At 39.4% G+C, this 19,667-nt stretch overlaps 1 protein-coding gene across 2 annotated transcripts in view; it reads right to left on the bottom strand.

Moving 5' to 3' along the window:
* The window catches only part of DPP6 (dipeptidyl peptidase like 6), a gene marked incomplete at its 5' end in the record, with an annotated part of 551,718 nt that overhangs the window by 145,934 nt on the left and 386,117 nt on the right, over positions 1-19,667 (bottom strand). For both annotated transcript variants that reach the window (XM_082752737.1, XM_082752736.1), the window contains one exon: positions 16,816-16,914. In XM_082752737.1, the coding sequence (XP_082608863.1) occupies positions 16,816-16,914 (99 nt within the window). The remainder of the gene's footprint in view (positions 1-16,815; positions 16,915-19,667) is intronic.

Here is a 19,667-nt window from a genome sequence, read left to right as displayed (position 1 = left end):
TGGCACATTCCCACCCACAAACCAGCCCACGAGGCAAAACCTGGGGATGAAGCAGCCCATAAGTGCCAGGCAAAGCAACAGGCTTATATTTGGTGCAGAGACATCTGAACTGCTCATGTGAGCGTCTTGTTTTGGCAGGTAAATTGTGGTAGGTTTAGACTTTCCTAGAAAAAAAAATGTTTTCTGTGTGACAAGGGGAAGGAAAAAGGGCAAGCAGAGGTGAGCAGGCTGCTGTGTGTGGCACCAAGACTTTAAAAAAACCCTTAATCCTGCCAGCTGCAGTCCCCTACGTTCAGAGAGAGAGCCTTGGGCTCGGGGAAATAATGGAAGCAAAGAAGAAAAACTACAGAAAAGGGTAAATAGAGGAGAGAAAAAATGTCAGGAAAACAACAACAACAACAAAAAGAGGCAGCAAATGGTAACAAAAAATACCAGACAAGGAAAAGACTTGAGCATGATATAAGTGGGGAGAACAACAAGCACAGCCAGGCTTAGAGAAACATTTACTTGCCTTTGTTTTCATGAAATGGTAACTTATTTAGTGGGTCTGCAGGGTGACTGGCTCACTTGGGGCATGATCTGCCTAACGGGAGTCCAGCAGCCTTGCATGACCCCCGAAGTCACCCTCGGTCCTGCACTTGAAAAATTCACAGGAATAAGCAGTCAGCAAATGGTAGGGCCATGCATGCTCCCTCACTGCTGTAAAACCTCACAGCAGAGAATCTAATGGGAAATAACAGCACAGACAATCCTCAGCAGATTCAGCTCATTCAGGTGTCCAGACAGACTCGATCCCAAATTCAGGTAGAAAAGGAGAATGTTGTGCTGACTCATTTAATACTACAATCTGTGGTTCTTTCAAGACATGCTGCAGTGTACCTATTTGATATTTATCGCATGTACTCATAACACCTGGATCTGAAGTTCCCTGCCCAAAGCACAAACCAAGCTTGTTTTGATACTGAGCTGCTTCCCAGAGAGAAAATTCAGAAGTGGCTTCCCATCTCCTGTCCCCTGGTGTTGCAGTAAGCTGGCTTTGGAAGAACAGAGAGAAGGGAGGGAAGGAGCACGAGTGGTGAATGGCAACAAAACCCCATCTCCATACCCACAGCTTCATCCCACCCTCAGCGAGCCCTGGGCCTTGGGGATGGCCCCTGTAGTCACTAGGCACGTGTAACTCGCTACAGCCCCTATCACCCTACTTTTTGTCTTCTATCCACCTGCTCTCCACCAGCAACTCCTTTTTCTTCAGTCTTGTTATTCCACAGTGCAGAAATAAGCAACAGCCTGTTGTTCTTTGTGATGCTGATGCAAGGGAACAACAGGGGATGAAGAACAGCTTGGCTTTAACAACATCGCTACAGCCTTTAATTCCAGGAGACAACTGAAATCCCATTTTTATCTTCCTGGGATTATGGGTCATTATCCTTTTACTGTTTCAAGCACTTTTTTTTTTTTTTTTTTTTTTTTTTAAACATGAGAAGTAGAAAGGGAAACTTGAAACAGGTGATTTACTGTAATTTAGCTAAATGCTGTATAACACACTGCATTGGTACATTAAGTAAGTGCAACATGAGAGAATGTGCTTTATTATGCAAGAAGTGTTTTTAATTGCTCATTACTTCAATGCAGTTGTACTTGGTGCACCAATATATTGCTTTTACAGTAGTGCCAGTAAAATAAAACACAGTTATAGCTCAGAAATATTCCCATATCAAGGTGCATCTCTAGCAGACTTGTAAATTAACTTGTCAAAAGCTCAAAGAAGGCTGAGTCCTGGGAAAACTTAAAACTACAAAAATCCATAACACCATTCTGTTTCTCTCTCTTTTTTTTTTTTTTTTTTTTTTGACTAACCTCAAACCTTTTAAGACCCTAACTAAAAGAGGAAAAGAAAAAAAAGAAAAAAGAAAAAAAAAAAAAAAGCTTATTCGGTCTATTCAGTCTCATTGAAAGAAGGCTAGGAACTAAGCCCTAAACCCTGTCTGTGAACACCTTTGAAATCTCAGTCCCAAATTTGAAGCTGGGTACAATTCTGCAGCTGTGCCTCATTTGCGAGACTGAACTTCGCTTCAAAGAGCCCCAATCTGGCAACTCTGTATGTAGAGATCATGACTCAGTGGCACAGGCATGAAAAACTGAAGTCCATACAAGAAACAAAGAATGTATTTCAACTTCAAATAGCTCCTCTTCCCATCCTCTACCTGCTTTTTTAATGCATGCATGGAAAAAGGAGACAGAGACTATAATCAGGAAAAAAAAAAAAAAAAAAAAAAAAAAAAAAAAAAGAGAAATCCTCTAAGTAAATCCATTTTGACTCCATTCAGGGCAAATCATTCCTCTTAAATAAATAAATAAAATCCTACCAACAAACCAACAACAGCAAAAATATGCAGCTTATTGCTGCTGGCCCTGTTTCACTGGCAACAGCATGGGGACTTTGCAGTGCCCTGAACTGGCTTTGGCCTATTCCAAAGTAGAGGAATCTTCCTAAAAAATTCTCTGCCATTTTCTGTTTCAGTTCAGTTGTGCTCATACTAAGTGCTCTTCAAACCCTAGGAGTTACAGCAGGAAAAATGAGAATGACCCCAGGTTACTGAGACTGGACAGCTGGAGATTCCAGATTATACCCATCACTTCGATTTCCTGCCTGAAACTTCCCACTTTCAGTACAGGCCAGAAGCCATTTAACCCTAAAGAGCTAATTTCCAAGGAAATAGTCCCAGAACACATTTATCTATTATCTATTTTTCATAATCTCACTGTGCATCTAAACAGCAAAACAAAGTGCAAATAATGGATAAAACATAGCAATTCATCCCAGCTTGTGTGATGTGAGGGATGCTGAGGCACTGACTTTATCAGGAATATAAAACCTCAAGAGCTATTGCCACTATAGCTACCAGCTGATGTGACAGCCACTGTCCCCACCTTGCCAGCAGGGTGCAGGCAGCCTTTCTCCATGCACCCCTTGGAGCTGCAGCATCACTTGGTGACCCCCTCTCTTCTCTGCCAAAAGCACCACCTCTTATCTGCTTCATTTAGGTCGCCTTCACACAGGGGAGCATATAACCATGAGTGTTACACATAAATGTAATAATGCATTTGACACTGAGAAAAAAAAAAAAAAAAAAAAAAAGAATTCATGAATATATTTTCATTAAAATGTGACCCCACAGCTTGCTTTCTTAATTCCTCCATGCGTTTCCTTGGCTCCTTCTCTTTGCACCCAACCCAATTACACTTGTTAGTGGCCATGACAGAGAGAGAACACCTTTTTTATTATTATTATTATTATTATTATTATTATTATTATTATTGTTTTTATTGTAGACAGAGTGCTGAAATTTGAAATTTCAGTACCAGCTGAAGGAGATCTTTGTGCATTAACAAGCAAATTTACTATGCGCACATTTCTGGATAAATGTTTAATTTTCCTTGCGTGCAATATTGCAGGATCCCTTTTACATCACCTTATTTCAGACGTGTCTAGCATGCTATAACTATGCGGAAGTCCAAGAGCAAAAAGAGTGCGACAGAGCTGCAGCTGTCACACTCACGCCAGACCTTTGAAAGTCGACGAAAGACATTAAATACAACATCCTACCCACGCCGGTTACCGGTGTGCGGTTACGGAATTTGGGCTGGTCACAAGAGGGCACTGTGTTACAGAGCCCATGGAAACACCTTGAATAGATGTGACGGGCCGTTAATGAACCTCTGGATGTGATATTGGCAGAGAACCTAGCAAGGAGCACAACCTGAAGCTGAATGGACTTCCAAATGCAAGGGAACAGCTACCAGGAGTAGCAGTTTCCAATTAGACATCCAAATGAATCAGCTTTAAATTAACTGTCAATGAAGAAATAAAATTAATTTTAGCTAAGTATACAGTTTTCCTGGAACACCTCAAATCTGTTTGCCTGCAGTGACCAGTCCAGCTCCCACAGACAGCCTCACAGTGAATCACAAAGGTGAATCACAAAAGTGATTCACTGAATTTCTTATTCCATCTTGTTCTTATTCCCATTCTCACCATGGTACCAGTATCATGCATCATCTGCTGCCCTGCCCAATATTAGTTTTGAATCAGTGGTGGTTTGCTGCTAAGAGAGCAAACATGCTGATGCAGATACCAAAGCAGAAGAGCAGATATAAACACCCAATTTAAATGCAATGAAGTAAATGAGATTACACCAAAATAATGATTGGTCCTTTCTTGAATCCTACAAAATCTTTGGTCCAAAAGTATCTTCTTAATGGTTTCTCAATGTGTTAAAAACTTTCAGCCAACAGCTTCAAAACCAAAGGATGCTGTTTGTTCTTATTTAATGAATATGTCTTTACTTCTTCATATTTTCCTTTATTTCCCTTATTAATACATCATTTCTTTGTCACTCAGGGAAATCCTTCTCTTTATCCTGAATATCCATGAGCCTCTCATGGTCTTTATCCTACTGTGGAAAATGTCTATTCCCACTACAATCTATCATTTCTTGATGGAGCTACCAAAATTCACTGTGTTGATTAAGGTCCTTCAAACTGGCAAAAAAAAGGCTATTTTCAGTACTGTTTTCTCCTGACTATAGTCCTATATCATTTCCCTTAAAAAACGATTGCAACAACAAAAAAAATTGATTATATGTTCTCAGCTTCCTGTCCTGGAAAGAAGAAAAATAAATGCCAAATGTGGAATTCTAACAAACTGTCCCCTATTTTTCATACTCAGATCTATTTTCAATTGATAATTTAGCCATGCTGGCCATTCTGCGCCCACTAAGAAAAAGTCGGAAATACTACAATTATAGGTATATAAATCTACTTATAAAAATATCTCACTAGGTAAGACGTTAAAAAAATATAAAAGAAATAAAAAAATAAAAGTGTGTGACTGGTAACCCCTGCTCCTGACCTTTGGCAATATCATTAGCAAAACTAACATTAAGGTAAATATCCATAATATGTAAGTGGGCTGTTAATGTATAGGCCTGCTCACTTCTCTCTCCCCTTCCCCTTCTCTGCCTTTTTAGGACAGGGAGTGAGAGAGGAGGGTGGTAAAGCTGAGCTACCCACCAGTGCAAAACCACCACACAGCTAAATGTTTCAAGGCAAAAGGCAATAGTAAACTCTCTCAAATTCTGCCTATGAAATTAAAACCTGGAAGAAGGAAAATGCTCAATAAATTATATATATTTACATATATATTCTTTGTAATATTAAAAAAAAAAAAAAAAAAAAGCAAAAAAAAGTGGTTTTGAGAGTGCATGAACTTTTTTTTTATTATTATTTTTTTTAGTGTCACAGAGTTCATACTCCACTGGGAAGGAGAATAAGAAAGTAAAAGAACCTTCCAAATTATTAATAAGGACCATGGCTTATGCATGTCCTCCAAGAAATACATCTTGTAAAATGAGCCAGTCCATCAGCCAAAGCAATAAAAAACATCAGCAGCAGCAGCTTTTTGTGTCCCTACTCACATACGCGAATGCCATCACAGCAGGGACTGTCACAGGGAGAACCACCAGTTCAGGGAATGGTTTGGGGAATTTCACTAGGAAATAGGAAAATGAGACTGATAAGCTGAGAATAAGCATTTATTAGGGTGATAATAAATGTGACTACTGGAAGGATTTCTGGGTGCAAAAAAAAACTTTTGTTTTTGTTTTTTTTTTCCAAGTCAATAAAACTTGGACAAACCCAAGTTTCTCCTCATCTCACTGGTAGGTACCATGGTGTTCAGATATTCCTGCAGAAAGTGCATAAGGCCAATACTTTCCAGCAGCACCTGGACTGATTGCCTCTGCATAATTGCAGTGAGCTCAAAGTCTCTCTGAATTGCCAGAATTAACACCCTTGTAACATAAAGTTGTTTTTTTAGCTGGTCCACTGCATGCCAAAATAAGCATCATTTAAGCAGTAAATCCAAAATATTTTCCTTTATGGACAAATTGGTTTTGGGCTGAAACTACTGTTTTCCCTTCTTGATTTGAGCTTTTGAAATTCCCCACTGTCATTTTACTAGACTTCATTTCCTTTTAACATCCACACCAAGTAAGCTTTAAAGCTTACTGTCTAGATTTTGTGAGTTACTGAAAACCTTAAACATTGACAAATCAGTTATAGGTCTTCAAAAGAACCCAATATTTTTCAGAAGTCTTTTTAAATGAAATTAAATGTTGGATTATTTTCCTTTACTTTCCAAATATTCTTTGCCTTGGAGGGCCATTCACGCACAGTTGTAATAGTATATTTGAAAACTATTATATATATATATATATAATAAAATAAAATATTTTCTGTTTGACCAGTAAATATTCTTCTAAAATAAATATTATTGTAATTGCCCAGAAGCTTTAGGTAAAGAGGGACTTCAGGTGAAGTATCAACAGGAAAGCTTGGCACCATACCAAGCTGGCAGGGTTATGAGTCAAACTCCCTGTCTGGCCATACACAAATCTGATTACATTATCACCTCTTTCTCTCTATGAAAGAAATATATTGTAAGAAGTTTTTTCCCCAGTCTCCTTTTCCTTGCATTTTCTTTTCTTTCTTTTGTTCATTTCTTCACCTTTGATGTCTTACCTTGAGTTCTTTCCCTGCTAAGCATGATATTAGATGTGGCTTTTTAGAGGCGGTACACTCTTATAATCAGAGATTATTTCACAGCATGCACAACTTCTGCCTCAGCATCACTTACAGGATCACTGCATTTTCTACCAGAGATTATTCCTCATTGCTGGCAGTAGAAAGAGATATCAGCAAAGCAACCAGTTTTAAACCCTGGGGTATGTGTATGGAACAGCATTGGCTTCATGTAAACCTGTGAAAGTCATGCTGGGGACATATATCCCAAGTTTTACAGTACTGTGATCATCCAGCATGGTACAATTCAGCACCGGGTCATGTAGAGTTTATCCCTAGTTCAGTACAAAAGTTTCCACCTTTTCTTTGGGGTCAAACAAGTTGTGCTACACCAATGAACTTGGCTTAAAATGTCATGAAACTAAAATAATTTGAACATATTTAAGAAGCCAACCCCTGATATTTCAGTGTAGTGACGATCCTATTATCTCAAAAATGACACTCTAGGGATGGAAACCATTCAAGACACAATGAAGATGATCCAAACTACCAGCATAAGGACCATCAAACAAAGCAAACGGGAGCAAATTCCCAAGTGAGCAAAAGGAGGCAGTTCCATGTGCAGTAGGTCATAGGCTTGTGAAACTCCTTGATGAAGGACATGAAGGATGCAGAAGTCTCTAGAGGACAGTTGGCAAGTTAGTCGGACAAGAAATATACTTAGAGTTACTAAATAAACAAACCACAAGAGGAACTGGTATTCCCCTGACCTAAAAAGTGTGTGAAGCTTGCTGCATTTTCTTACCCCTGCACATGAACATATTGCCACTGATGGAAACAATATTTGGGGATGGGCAAACCTTTGGTCTCTTCCATTCTTAATTGAATTTTCACTGATGTGAGATTTGTATATCTACATTTTAAAGTATAATTATATTCCCTTGATCAACAATAATTATTTTACTCTAAATTTCTTTTAATGAATTATATATATAAGCCTAGTACTATTTCTTGTAATGATAATAAAAAAATACTGCTTCTTATATGTTCATCAGCTTAATACACTCAGGAGATCCAAACTCACCAGAGGATTTCTTTCTTAGATAAGTAAATCTTTGCCTATTAAAATTTCAATTACAAATATCTGATGTAAAGTTTAATCTCTGATTTATGATATTACTGTATCAGGGTATATATTCATTTAATGTTCATTAAAAAGGGGTGAGTGGAAAAATACATACCACTCTATTTTTGGTGAGCACTCCATGTTCAACAAGTGTCCAAGAGCAGTGGAGCAAGCTCAGGGAAAGCTCCTGAGTTAAGAAAACATGCTTCGCACTAAGCAAAGTCAGGCACAGCAGTGTGAAAAATGGAAAATTGCCTTTTCTTGGCACCAAGTTGCATCCTACAGAATGGAGAGCTTTTAAGATGAACTGTGTGGATGGATTCCAGATCTCTGGAAATCACTATTGAAGGTACCAGCAGTGTTGTTGTAATCAGTATGGGCTGATTAACAAGAGACCCCAAGTACCTTGAAGAGCTCTCCTTTCTCATCAGCCCTCCCTCTCATGTACTTCTTGCTCAGCATATCCTGCAATTACACAACACATTTCTACCTTTTTTTTTTTTTTTTTTCCCTCTTCCTAGATTCTCCTCTCCTAGATTTTCCTTTCCCAAAACATTCTGTCCTTACACCCACCTGATTGTTAGGAAAATCTTCAGCAGGTCCATGCAAACCTTCATTCTTAATCTTCCTTAACTGAGGTTCAGAATTGAATTCCCTATCCATCTGTCCAGGTTTTCTCAGTAGTGAGAGATCTAACTGAAATACATTTCTTACTTCCTCCCAAGGCAACCCTACCCGTGGCCAGATGTCCGGGCAAGGGAGAAGACCATCACCCTTCGTTGCATCTCACTATCACCTGGGAGCTGGGTACATGCTACTTTTCTCTTCTCCCTCCTCTTTCCCTTCTGTGCTATACACATCTGATGAGACAAAGGAAAATGAACAAACAAGAATCCAGCACAACAATTTTATTTTGGTACAAATTCAACTATGCCGGCTGCAGTTGTGACCATCCTTTTACAGGATTATCAAATGCAATTTCCATCACAGCAGTTCCCTTTTCCCCAGGGGCTAGGGACAACTGGGAGCTCATGGTTGCTCGCTTTGCAGGTGTAAAAGCTGGGGAAGAGTATTTTATTAGTGTCACACTGAACCTGCGGCTCTTCACCTGGAGCTTTAACTAACACACACCAAGAGAACACCTAATCCCTCTCCCAGTTAAATCCCTGTAAAACCAGCACATCTCCCTCATCTCTGAAAGCAGTGGGTTTTGATTTTGAGCCACTTTAAACAAGATGAAAAACCGGGTCCCTTTTTAACAGGATTCAAACCGTTAAACACGTAGGCAGAGCTGGCGAATGCATTTCTTTTCTTTCAGCAGCAGAAACACTGCTGATGTGAGCTGCATCTTCTAAAGTCCCCCACAGGTGCAGCAGCTCCCCATGGCAGAGTGCTGTTTCTTCCCCATTTCCATTCCTGCTGTTCTCTCTCTCCCTCCTTTTTTTTTTTTTTTTTTTTTTAATCAAAAGCCTACCCCCTGTGAACTGAGTGCAGCTGCAGGAAGCCTAGAGGGGTAGAGAAAGCCAGCACTGAATTTCACAGTTTTGTCTCAACCCCCAGCCATATAAAGCTGCCATGCACCTCGGTGAAGCACAAAAAATGATGACAGGGAGGCACAAAGCATGGCAGCTTCTATCCAATCTCCACAGATTTTAACCTCAAATCTGCAGAGAAATTTAACACACACAAGAGCCCAGGTGCTCCTTGCTTTCACACCTGTTGTAGTTTCAGATTGTTCCCCACAGATGCTCCTCGCTGGCAGACATCGTCGTGGCAGGAGGCACCACCTCGCTTCTGAGTTACTTGGAGAGAAAAACGTTAATTTTAGTGGAGCCAGGCATGAATGCAAAATGGGGAATCTCTTTTTGTGAATGGATGTAAGAAGTCTAGGAAATGTTTGCTCATCTAACATGCAAGAGTGTGACCATCAAGCTGTATGTGGGGGAGAAATCTGTTTTTCCTGCTCTTTTAAAAATAATGTCAATAGGAACAGAATTAGGCAGTTACCTGGAGTGGATGTTAGCAGAGCTCAAACAAGAAGGAAAAATCCAGGGACTTCCCTGGCATCTTCCAGCCATCTTTTACTCTTTAATTGGTCCCTGTAAGGTTACCCAAACAACTGAGTGTCTTCTGCAGCTCTTTGTGAGAATGCCTTAATGGCCTAAGACACAAGATCACATTACTGACTTGCAGGCTCATTTTCATCGTTTCCTCAACTCCAGCCCCTGCTCCTCTGCATAACCCCAGGACCCTCCCCTCATGCATTCACCCCCATTAACTTTGCAGCCTGTGCTCCCCACTACACCACCCCGCCAAACCCTCTCCATCACTCACCTCCTTTAATCTCACTTCTCAAAGGTGACCTTCACACCACCAGTCCTGGCCCCATGCTGGCCTCTTCACTCAACTTGGCTTAATGCAGGGACACAAACACAAAGCTACTGCACTGAATGTCTGAGATCACATATGGCTTTTTCACGTGGGTGTTTGGGTATTCATTAGCTAGAGACATATTTTGATACCTCAAGAGGACTTGTGGCTCAGAGGTGCTGATGCACAAAAGCAGTTGATGACACCCTGGGGAATGGTTAGCATTCAGCAGATGTTGGGGCAATTAGGTTACCTATGGAGGCTCCTAAATGCAGGGTTAGCTACATGAAAATCTTGACCACTTCAAGATATCAAACTACTCAATAAATAAATAAATAAATAAATAAATAAATAAAGGCCATTACAGTGTTGCTTCTGTTTTTCTAGTGTGGGATATTTTTCACAAACAAGACTTTCTCCAGTATATTTCTCCCTCCAGATTCAGAAGCCAAAGGATGATTTTCTCACCCTACTACCAGCCACACGTGCCCCACCACCACCCCAGCACTACAGAGATGCTGAACTCAGAGACACTTCTATAGCCAAGCTACAAAGCTGCTCCCCAGTCTGCTTCTGCAGACTGTATTAATTTTTAAAAGAACTAAATTGATTTCTCATTTCACTCTCTCTAGCAGCAATGAACAAAATAGCTACATGGCTGAAATGCTCTCCTCCACAGCCTATTATAGTATGTTAAAAAGCCATTAATTCCATGGTTTCCTGTCTTTAGTGAATAGGTTACTGTCATTGCTGAACTTAAGCAAGTGCACAGCAGCTGCAAGGCAGGGAGCAAGGCAAACTCCTTTCAGTGCTCTCAGAGTAGATATTTTATTCTATGAAATCCCTGGAGATGATAATCCAGGATGAGTCTTAAAATCAAAATTATGGTCCAAAATGTTTAATACATTCCTCTCTTCTTGTAGCAGTCTTGACAGAGTGTGAGCCTTTATTTCTTCTTCTTTGGCAATATAAGATAGCATTTTGTAAGGACATTTAGATTAAAAAAAGCAATCAACCATCACTAAAGCATGTGGACACTTCCACTGACACCAACACTATCTCAAAGTTCACCGTGTGCTTACTTAACTAGCATACATATGTTCATAGATCACCATTCATGTATCTCAGAGCTGTGAGGCTCAAAATTCCCTGAAAACTTTACCACAAACTGCTGTGTTGTGCTCCATGTGGCTTGCTATGCATCTCAGAAAATATTTCAAGAGTGACCAGAAAGCCAGAATGCTCACAAAAACATTGCAAAAACAAACTGCCGTGAGGCAGGATATGAGGTTTGGCACACCAGAACTGGGAGTGTGACAAGTTTTCATTGAACCACTATGTTCAGCAAACACATTCTCTCAAGTGATTTTAACACAAAATTAAAATACATTAAAATTAACTTACTAATATCTCTGTTTAACACAGCAGGCAATGAAGCAAAAATTCTAATAGAGTAACCCAATTTTCTTTATGCCTTCACCAAATTTACACTAACAAAAACATCTGTGGGCAGTTTGCATTTATTTAGGATGAGAGTTGGGGCGGGTATGTAGCCCTCATCTTGTAGCACCTGCAGAACACACACAAGACCAGAACCTGTTCCTCTGATGAGAAAGACAAAGACAAGCTATCCTTTCATGCCAGCAGCCTAACCCTGTTAAGAACAAGGCTCCTTCTCACATGCAGTTCATTTGGTCTCTCTGATGTGGTCAAGCCCATGGAGGAGCTAGCCAGAGAAGCCTGAACTCCAGCTAGCCATGTTACAGCTCTCTAACAATGCTATTTTAGTCTCCAGGGCTGTCAAAGCAGCATCTTAACACAACCCTTTTTTCACAATGAAAAGTATTAGCACTTACAAAGTTCTCCATATCTATGTAAAGCAAATGATAAATAATTCATTCACTCCACGTGCATCTGCATCATTTGAAATGCATCAGTGCTTTTATCAATACAGTGCAATGAATTTACACTGCACAGAATAGAGTTGGAGGCATTTGGGCTATCCAAGTATTGTTGATCTGAGCATTATTATTAAAGGTAAACTGAAATAAATTACCTCAGTTACTGCAAGACAATTTTTTTTCAGCATGGGAAATAAAACTTATTAGTTCTAGGTCATTAAATTCAATATTAGACTTAAAAAGAGCCTAGAGAGTCTATAATGTTATTAGTAAAACATGCGATAAAACATATGTGACTCAGTATTAAAGATAAAAGAACTGCTCTATTATATTTAGATATTAGTTATTAGTGCATTTTTCAGGACTGTGATGTAAATGCCCAGCTGCCATTCTCAGATACAAGCTAGGCACACAGCCTTTCTGGCTCTTGCTGAGGGGCAGGTTTCCAAATAACGAAGCCATTTCTGAAAATGCCATTCAGAGTCTTTTGCTAAGTTACCCACTATTCCCCTTCGGATAAGAATAAATAATATTTTGACAGTGTTTCAACTGCAGCAAGTGGGCAAGGAACTTGGACAGCAGGGCTTAATTTTCAGGTTTTTGGATTAGTCAACTTCTTCCAACCCTGAAGGCATTCTTTGGTTTCCTGTGCTCCTCGCTGCTTGAGTACATTGCACTTTTCATCTCATCCTCTATTCTTTTTGTTTGGTTACAGCCTCTCCGCAAGGACTGTCTCGCCGTGTCTGGCACAAAGGAGATGTGCTCCAGGTTGGAGTTTCCAGTCATTAATGTTCAGCCCCAAATCCTGACAACAGCCACCACAATACACACTCTGTCTTGCAAAATGCCAACAGCTAGGCTGGAAAAACATCTTCCAAGAAATAAGTAACGATGGCAGGCCGCACCCAATCAATCGCAATAAGCAGGGGTTGTATATTATAGGCTGCTATTATGTTTTCCTAGCAGCAGCAGCCAAGTACTTTCAGTGTGTGCAAAATCTATTTGTTATTACACACAAAGAAGAAAAGATGAGCATAAGCCTCCATGAGTGGTGTAACACTTCTGTTTCTACTGTTTTCTTAGGCATTGGGCATGATTCTGCCTCCTGTGAGAAGGGAGGAGAGCTCCTGGGACACACAGGGGCAGATTCACAGCTGGTGGGAATCACTGCAGCACCCTTGGACCACAGTGGCAGCACTCATAACCCAACCAGTTTCTCAGGCTGGGTCCAGGCAATGACTATCAGTTATTGTCCAGGTGGCTGAGGAGTTCTGCATGATGAAATACCTTTATCCCAGTTTTGGTCTACTATTACAGGAACACTGCAGCATCCCAGCAAGCTTCTCAGAAACCTGAGCTAAAATCCCATGTCAAGGGGAATACAGAAAAAGCCTAGCAATTGTGAAACCTAATTACAAAGTAATGTGGAGCTTGAAAGCAGAACTGCTAAGCAGTTAGAGACTTGCCTAACGATTAGGCCATCTGTCATCCACAAGTGGGCTAACAAAAGGCTGCACGGGACACTTGTGGCACTGTACGGAGGAGGATATGCAAACGAGAAAGTGTCCAAATACAGTGTTTAAGATACGCAGTATGAAATGAGCTGCTAATTGGGGCTCGCATGCATGCTTAGCATATGGACAACATAATTATAGTTGTACAGTTAAGGGAAGTTTACACTACAGGAAGAGAATGGAAAGGCGCAGGGTGCCATGCGGAGAGCAACAACCAGAGCACACTGGGAGGAAAGGGATGGATGAGTCTGGCAGGGAGATGCTTTTTGGATTCTTTGCACTTAAATTGCTGGGCATGGGAATGCAATTTGGTCACTAGAACAATCTCAAACTTCTTATATTATAATACCATATATCTACTGTACTATACCATATATACCATATACTGTACTGTATGTACAGTGTTATTGTGAAAAGAGAAACCTTCACAATGATGCCAGTGTTAACTTATGCTACAAAACATATCTAAGCAATAATAATCCATGGAAGATGTGGAACTAGAAATATACTCTTGAGCAGTTGACTCTGGTCTATGTATTAGGTTGGTCCCCTATAGATTTTTTTTTTGTGACTCAGTAAGAGCAATGTCCGGGGCTGTGGACGACAGTGAATGCAGCAGCTGATTAAACAAAATATTCTTTCCTCTCCATAAACCATTGGATAGAGATGTAAATTGGAATTAAAAATTACTGCAGCATCACAAAAATGCTAAGAGTTTCAAAGTCCCATCTTTGGCATATCTCTCACTTCATGCCAGTAAATTTAATTGAAATTCTAATAAAAAAGATGCAGCCATATCCGCAAATCAGCCTTAAGTTGCAATTGGAAGCTGAGGGAAAGCGTGTGGTCTTTGCATTGGATGTGTAGTTATGTCAGCTTTGAAACTGGTTCTCTTTTTACTTTTCTAGCTCCTTTGAAATCAATGGAATGACAGAGCTATCGATCTGAAATATGTTATTTCCACTTGCCCACCGTGAATCAAAAAAAATGCTTAAACATCAGTTCATCCCGTCAATTCCAGTGAGTTTTCAGAATATTTTAAATTGTCACCCTGGAGAGAAATACTTATCTGCTTTGGAAAGGGAAAGGAAGGAAATATAGATTTGAAGAGCTGAGAGGACTGAATTTTGCAGATCTCTGAATGATTGCGGTATTTTGCTACATAACTAACAGGATGAGAAAGGAAGCAAGGATAGACCACAGGTATTTATGTTTTGTGCAGATTATCCACTAAACTATGCTAAAGTCACTCATTTTGTGACTGTTAAATAGGCAATTTTTCTGCAAAGCCATTTCGACACTCTTGCTGTACTAGGTTTTATTAGTTTGGCTTGGGTGTTTTCAGACAGATTTTCATTGCTCTTAAACTGAGAACATGAAACCAATAGGAATGTGTGCTTGGATGTCAGACTATTGGTCTTTCATCTTGCTTATGAAGGACCTTGACCAAGATTTTGCCATTTAGCCAGGTAGAGAGAGCTATGAAAAGAAACTATAACTCAGAAAGGTAATTAATGTAAAATGGCTATGGGTACTTGCATGAATGACATTGCAGATTGCAAACCTGCTCTCAACCCTCAAGTTACTTGGGTAAATCTACAGAATATCTATTGGCTTAAAAAAATGCCTCTAGCTGTATTAAAATCAATATCAGCAATATTAGAAACACAGCGACAAAACAAGTCCTTCTAAAATATTCAGGCAGGTTTGCACAATACAACTTCATAATTCTCTTGTATAAAATGATATTTTAGCAATTTTAGATCAGGCAAGATCTATGTTAAATTGCACTGGAGTCAGTGAAAGCACATGGGAAGAGGGAAATAAAGTTAAAAACATGCTAGAATTGGACTCTCAATTAAAGTGCATATGGCACCAGGATGTAATTGTAACCAGAAAAGCACAGGGAATACTGTTTTTGCACAGAAGACTGTAGTTTTGTGGGAACAAACAAACAAACAAACAAACAAACAAACAACAACAACAACAACAAAACACAAAACAAACAAAAAAAACTTATTTCTGTGAAAAGATATACTCAGACAGGAGAGGTTATACACAGCTCCATGGCAATACTCCATTCTCCGTTCCTGTAAAAGTTTGTTTAATTCATCATCATTCCTTCATAGTCTAGCAAATAATAATGAAAAAAAAAGTAGCTGCAAAGGTCACAATAAAACAACTCTTCTTTCATTAAGACCATTAGGGATATCAATGCTAAAAAGGAATAGTAGACAAATAACTCTGAACTGGAGCACTCCTAACATTTCCATTTACATTCTTCCCAAAGAGTGGCTATGGGGAGCACTGCTCCACCAGAGTACGCAGCCTGAAAAAGAGTTCCTGCCCACTGCAGGTGTGTTTGTGAAGGTGTATTGTCTGCAATTGCTTTCCTGCAATTCCATAGCTGGAGGAAGAAGGCAGACACAGCTGTGCTGAGGGTGGCTGGGGAGCACGTTCTTTCAGCACAACCCTTTAGCTCTCTCTCTTTTCATTACAGGTATTAGAATTGTTCCCAATGGGCACAGCAGACAATGAAAGCCAAACAAGAGGAAGGATTTGATCCAGTTCCCCATTAAATTCAGAAGAAAGACTAATAACTTTAGCGATAATCGGAGTTGGACTGGAACCTACATGAATGGCATACCACGGATCATTTTATTCCCGCCAAAGATTGTTCAGACTGCAGCAATTTCCAGCGGGAGCTAGAATCTACGTCCCCCAAACAGTTCCACTCCAGCAAACACTACGTGCATTAATTCCAGTATTATTTGGTTTTCCCCTGACTAGAAAATGCACGGCAGGGTAGGACAAAAAGAGCAAATGGGGTATGTGCAAGCACCAGCCCAGCTGCTGCTGGACCACTGTTTGCCAGTTGCTTAGCAACACTTCACCTCTCTGTTGGAAAAAAAAAAAAAAAAAAAAAAAAAAAAAAAAAGTGTTCTGATGAACAAAAATAAACCAGAAGATTTGATTATGCCTAGCTGTGGGATATCTCTATGGGATCTCTCTCACTGGAGGTACTTAAATAAAAAATGGCAATAACAGAGCAGTGGTGTTTGCATACTTATTAATCGGGAGGAAAACTGGAATAGGAATTCGAGGATTTAATTTTTGGGAAACCTCTTTTAGCTGCTCCCGCTTAAGCAAGGGTTGGTACAAGATAATCTCCTGAGGCCCCTTCCAAGCGCAACCGCTGCATGATTCTGTAATTTGAAGAGTAAAGAAAAGAACAGGGGGAATAAAGAAGAAAATAAAAACAGGTATCCCGGGAGTGAGCCATTGAAGGAAAGATGCCGACGCCCATTCATGCCTCACTTACCAGTTATCCATTTAGCCTCTGGGTCATGGATTTTGAAATCAGCACTAAATAGATCTTCCACTGTTATCTTCTTCTTCTGAGACAAGCTGTTATCTTCAACTGTGAAGCATACAAAAACAAATTGCCATTACTTCTACTTTGAACTGTACCTGAAACTACAGCAACTCTGAGTAGTGCCATATCATATCTCATTCAGGAATGGTCCATATTAAGCCTTCTGTCACTCATAAGCTCCTTCACATTGTCAACAGTAGAAAAGGACCATCTAATAGTTCACAAAGAGAAACCTCCTGGTTATTTATGCCTAGATTCAACAACTACAAAAGGACCAATGATCCAAAACACACCTTTTTGACAGAAACAGATCAAAAAAGATATAAAAAGGCATGCAAACACGCAGATATCAGAGCACTATAGAATTCTGACTACTCTCAAGAATATTAAAACTTTTCAACATTCACTATTCCAAAACCATTTTTTTTTCTTTTTTTTCTTTTTTTTTTTTTTAGTAAAATAAAATAAAATGTAAATTGACTTACTTAAAACTGATATTTTTGTTTCCTTAAAAACTGTCATGCAGAACAACACTTGCAAATGTATTTAGCCTTGTAAGGATTTAGACAGAATATTTTTAAGAATTCATAAAACACCTAACTGAAGAGATATTTTTGAAAAATCTATGAGAAATACCTCTAAATCCTTTGGTGGTGCATGTCTGGATGATACTGATTTTCATTTTTACTGAAAGGATTTGGTTTCATTTGCAAACACAATTGTAACATGGAACTGTGGTCAACTTTTAAATTGAAGAACCAGACTGCCAATTGAAGATTCTGGAAGATCCTCTTTAATGAGCAGCACTGTTTGTTTATTTCACTCTTCCTAGATCTACTTTGTAGCAAATTTAATTTTCCAAAAAAGAAAACCTTGCTGTATGCTTCCCCCCCTGTCCTTCATACAGGAAAATAAAGTATTGTGTATTACAGCAAGAGCCCCTACCAACCTGCAGAGAACAATTCCATGTCAACTTCAAGACCAAATGTGTGGTGTCATTGCAAAAAAAAACAACACTCCAGTACTGGAAATTAGGATATGGGTTGACAACTTTCTTGAACAAGTAATTAAATAAATAACATCCAATAGGGATCTGAGATAGAGTATGTGATGGAATTCACCAAGTCCTGCTTTCCTGAGCACCACAGAAGTGGTGCTCTTAGGCACTGCTGGAAATTTTACTCCCACAGCATACGGCGTAATGTGCTCCCTCACCCCACTTCTAAAGTTTCAGCCAGTGACTGCAAACAGATTTTTGTCTTATCACAAGGAAATCTTTCTCATCTAGGATGCCACCAAGACTGATCACATATGAGTAGAATTGAGTAAAACTAAGACATACATTTAAGAAGTTTGCCACAGGTAGCCTCTTCTTCTCTACAAAAATTGTGCCTTCTCATTTCCACCAGCACCTCTCCACTGTGTAACAGTTCTCATAAAAATAATGCAGAGGCACTTGGGCCTATGACTGAAGTGTTTATGTTGAATTGATGGATTATTGAGCTTACGGAACAATAGAAGTGCTTAGTATGCCTAGTATGAAAATGGATTTTCATTTCCTCAAATTTTTTTTTTTTTTTTTAGAGAAAACCTGAAATCCACAATTTTCTTTTCGATTTTTGTTTTCCATCAACAGTTGTTTTTGTTGTTGTTGTTTTCTTGTTGATTTTTGTTGTTTTTGTTGTTTGACAAGCAATCATTTTCTAAAGATATTTAAAAATGACTTTGAGTAGTTTGTTCCCAACACTTAAGTTTTTTTCCTGAAAAAAGTATTTTAATGCAAACTTTTCAATCAGCCTTAAGCACATCTGCTTGTAAAAGTAAAACATAAGGCCACATCCTGAGTATTTCCACAGCAATATTGTTCCTCGCTACAGTATCCAGATGCCTGGGGTCTGTTGATATCACGCAGCCATTGGTACCTTTGGCTAGAACTAAAGCTGTTACTTTGACTGAATGCACTGGTGATTGCAAGCAGTGGAAACAGACTCTTAGAAGCCATTTGTTAGAGAGAAAAAGTTCTTCTCTACTACACTAAATTGAAACTCCTGAGTTACCAGAGACTACTGAAAATTAATTCTGAACAATGTTTTGTTCCACCAGAAGGTGTTTTTTTTTTTTTTTTTTAACCAAATTAAAAGAAATTCTTCAATTTTCATTTTTTGTTTTCTTTTGTTTTTAAATCTAATTGATTTCAATCACACTGTTTAGTTTGGCTTTCAAAGTGCCAAGACATATTAATACAAGTCCTCTGCCAAATCCTTCTATGTGACAGCACTATGCCAAGTTTTTCTGCATAATTTTATTTACTAACCTGGAAAATATAGGTCAGAAGAGCTCCAGGAAACTGTTCCAGTTAGTTCCTACCATGGAGCAAGGGCTTAGCACTAGGCATGTGCAGAGATCAGGCACTGCAGAGTGGGATATTGTAGCTGGTTCAGGCACTGCTTTCCAAAAGCCACCTCAGGGAATGAGGACACACTGTTCCCCGTCATGAAGGCATAAGGAAAGGCACACACAAACGTGCTGGAGCTTTGGGAAGGGGCAGGGCAGGAAGCCCTTCTCATTCCCTCTTTCTGAAGAGGATGCAAATGGCCAGTCCAGGGGCTGCGTGACCTCTGCACCTTCACAGCCCTTCAAACTCCTCGTAAGGGAAAAAGGGACAAAAGGGTAAAAGGGAGAAGGAGTGAATAAAGCATGCACACACATCAGCCTCTATAAGACATGTCTTGATAAGATTCCCTTATACTGTCCAACACCATATTATAATATTAGCTGCAATAGTTCCTCCAGTATAC

The sequence above is a fragment of the Aythya marila genome (assembly GCF_965140915.1).
Source record: "Aythya marila genome assembly, chromosome: 2".
NCBI lineage: Eukaryota > Metazoa > Chordata > Aves > Anseriformes > Anatidae > Aythya > Aythya marila.
This window is presented reverse-complemented; position numbering and strand designations above follow the sequence as displayed.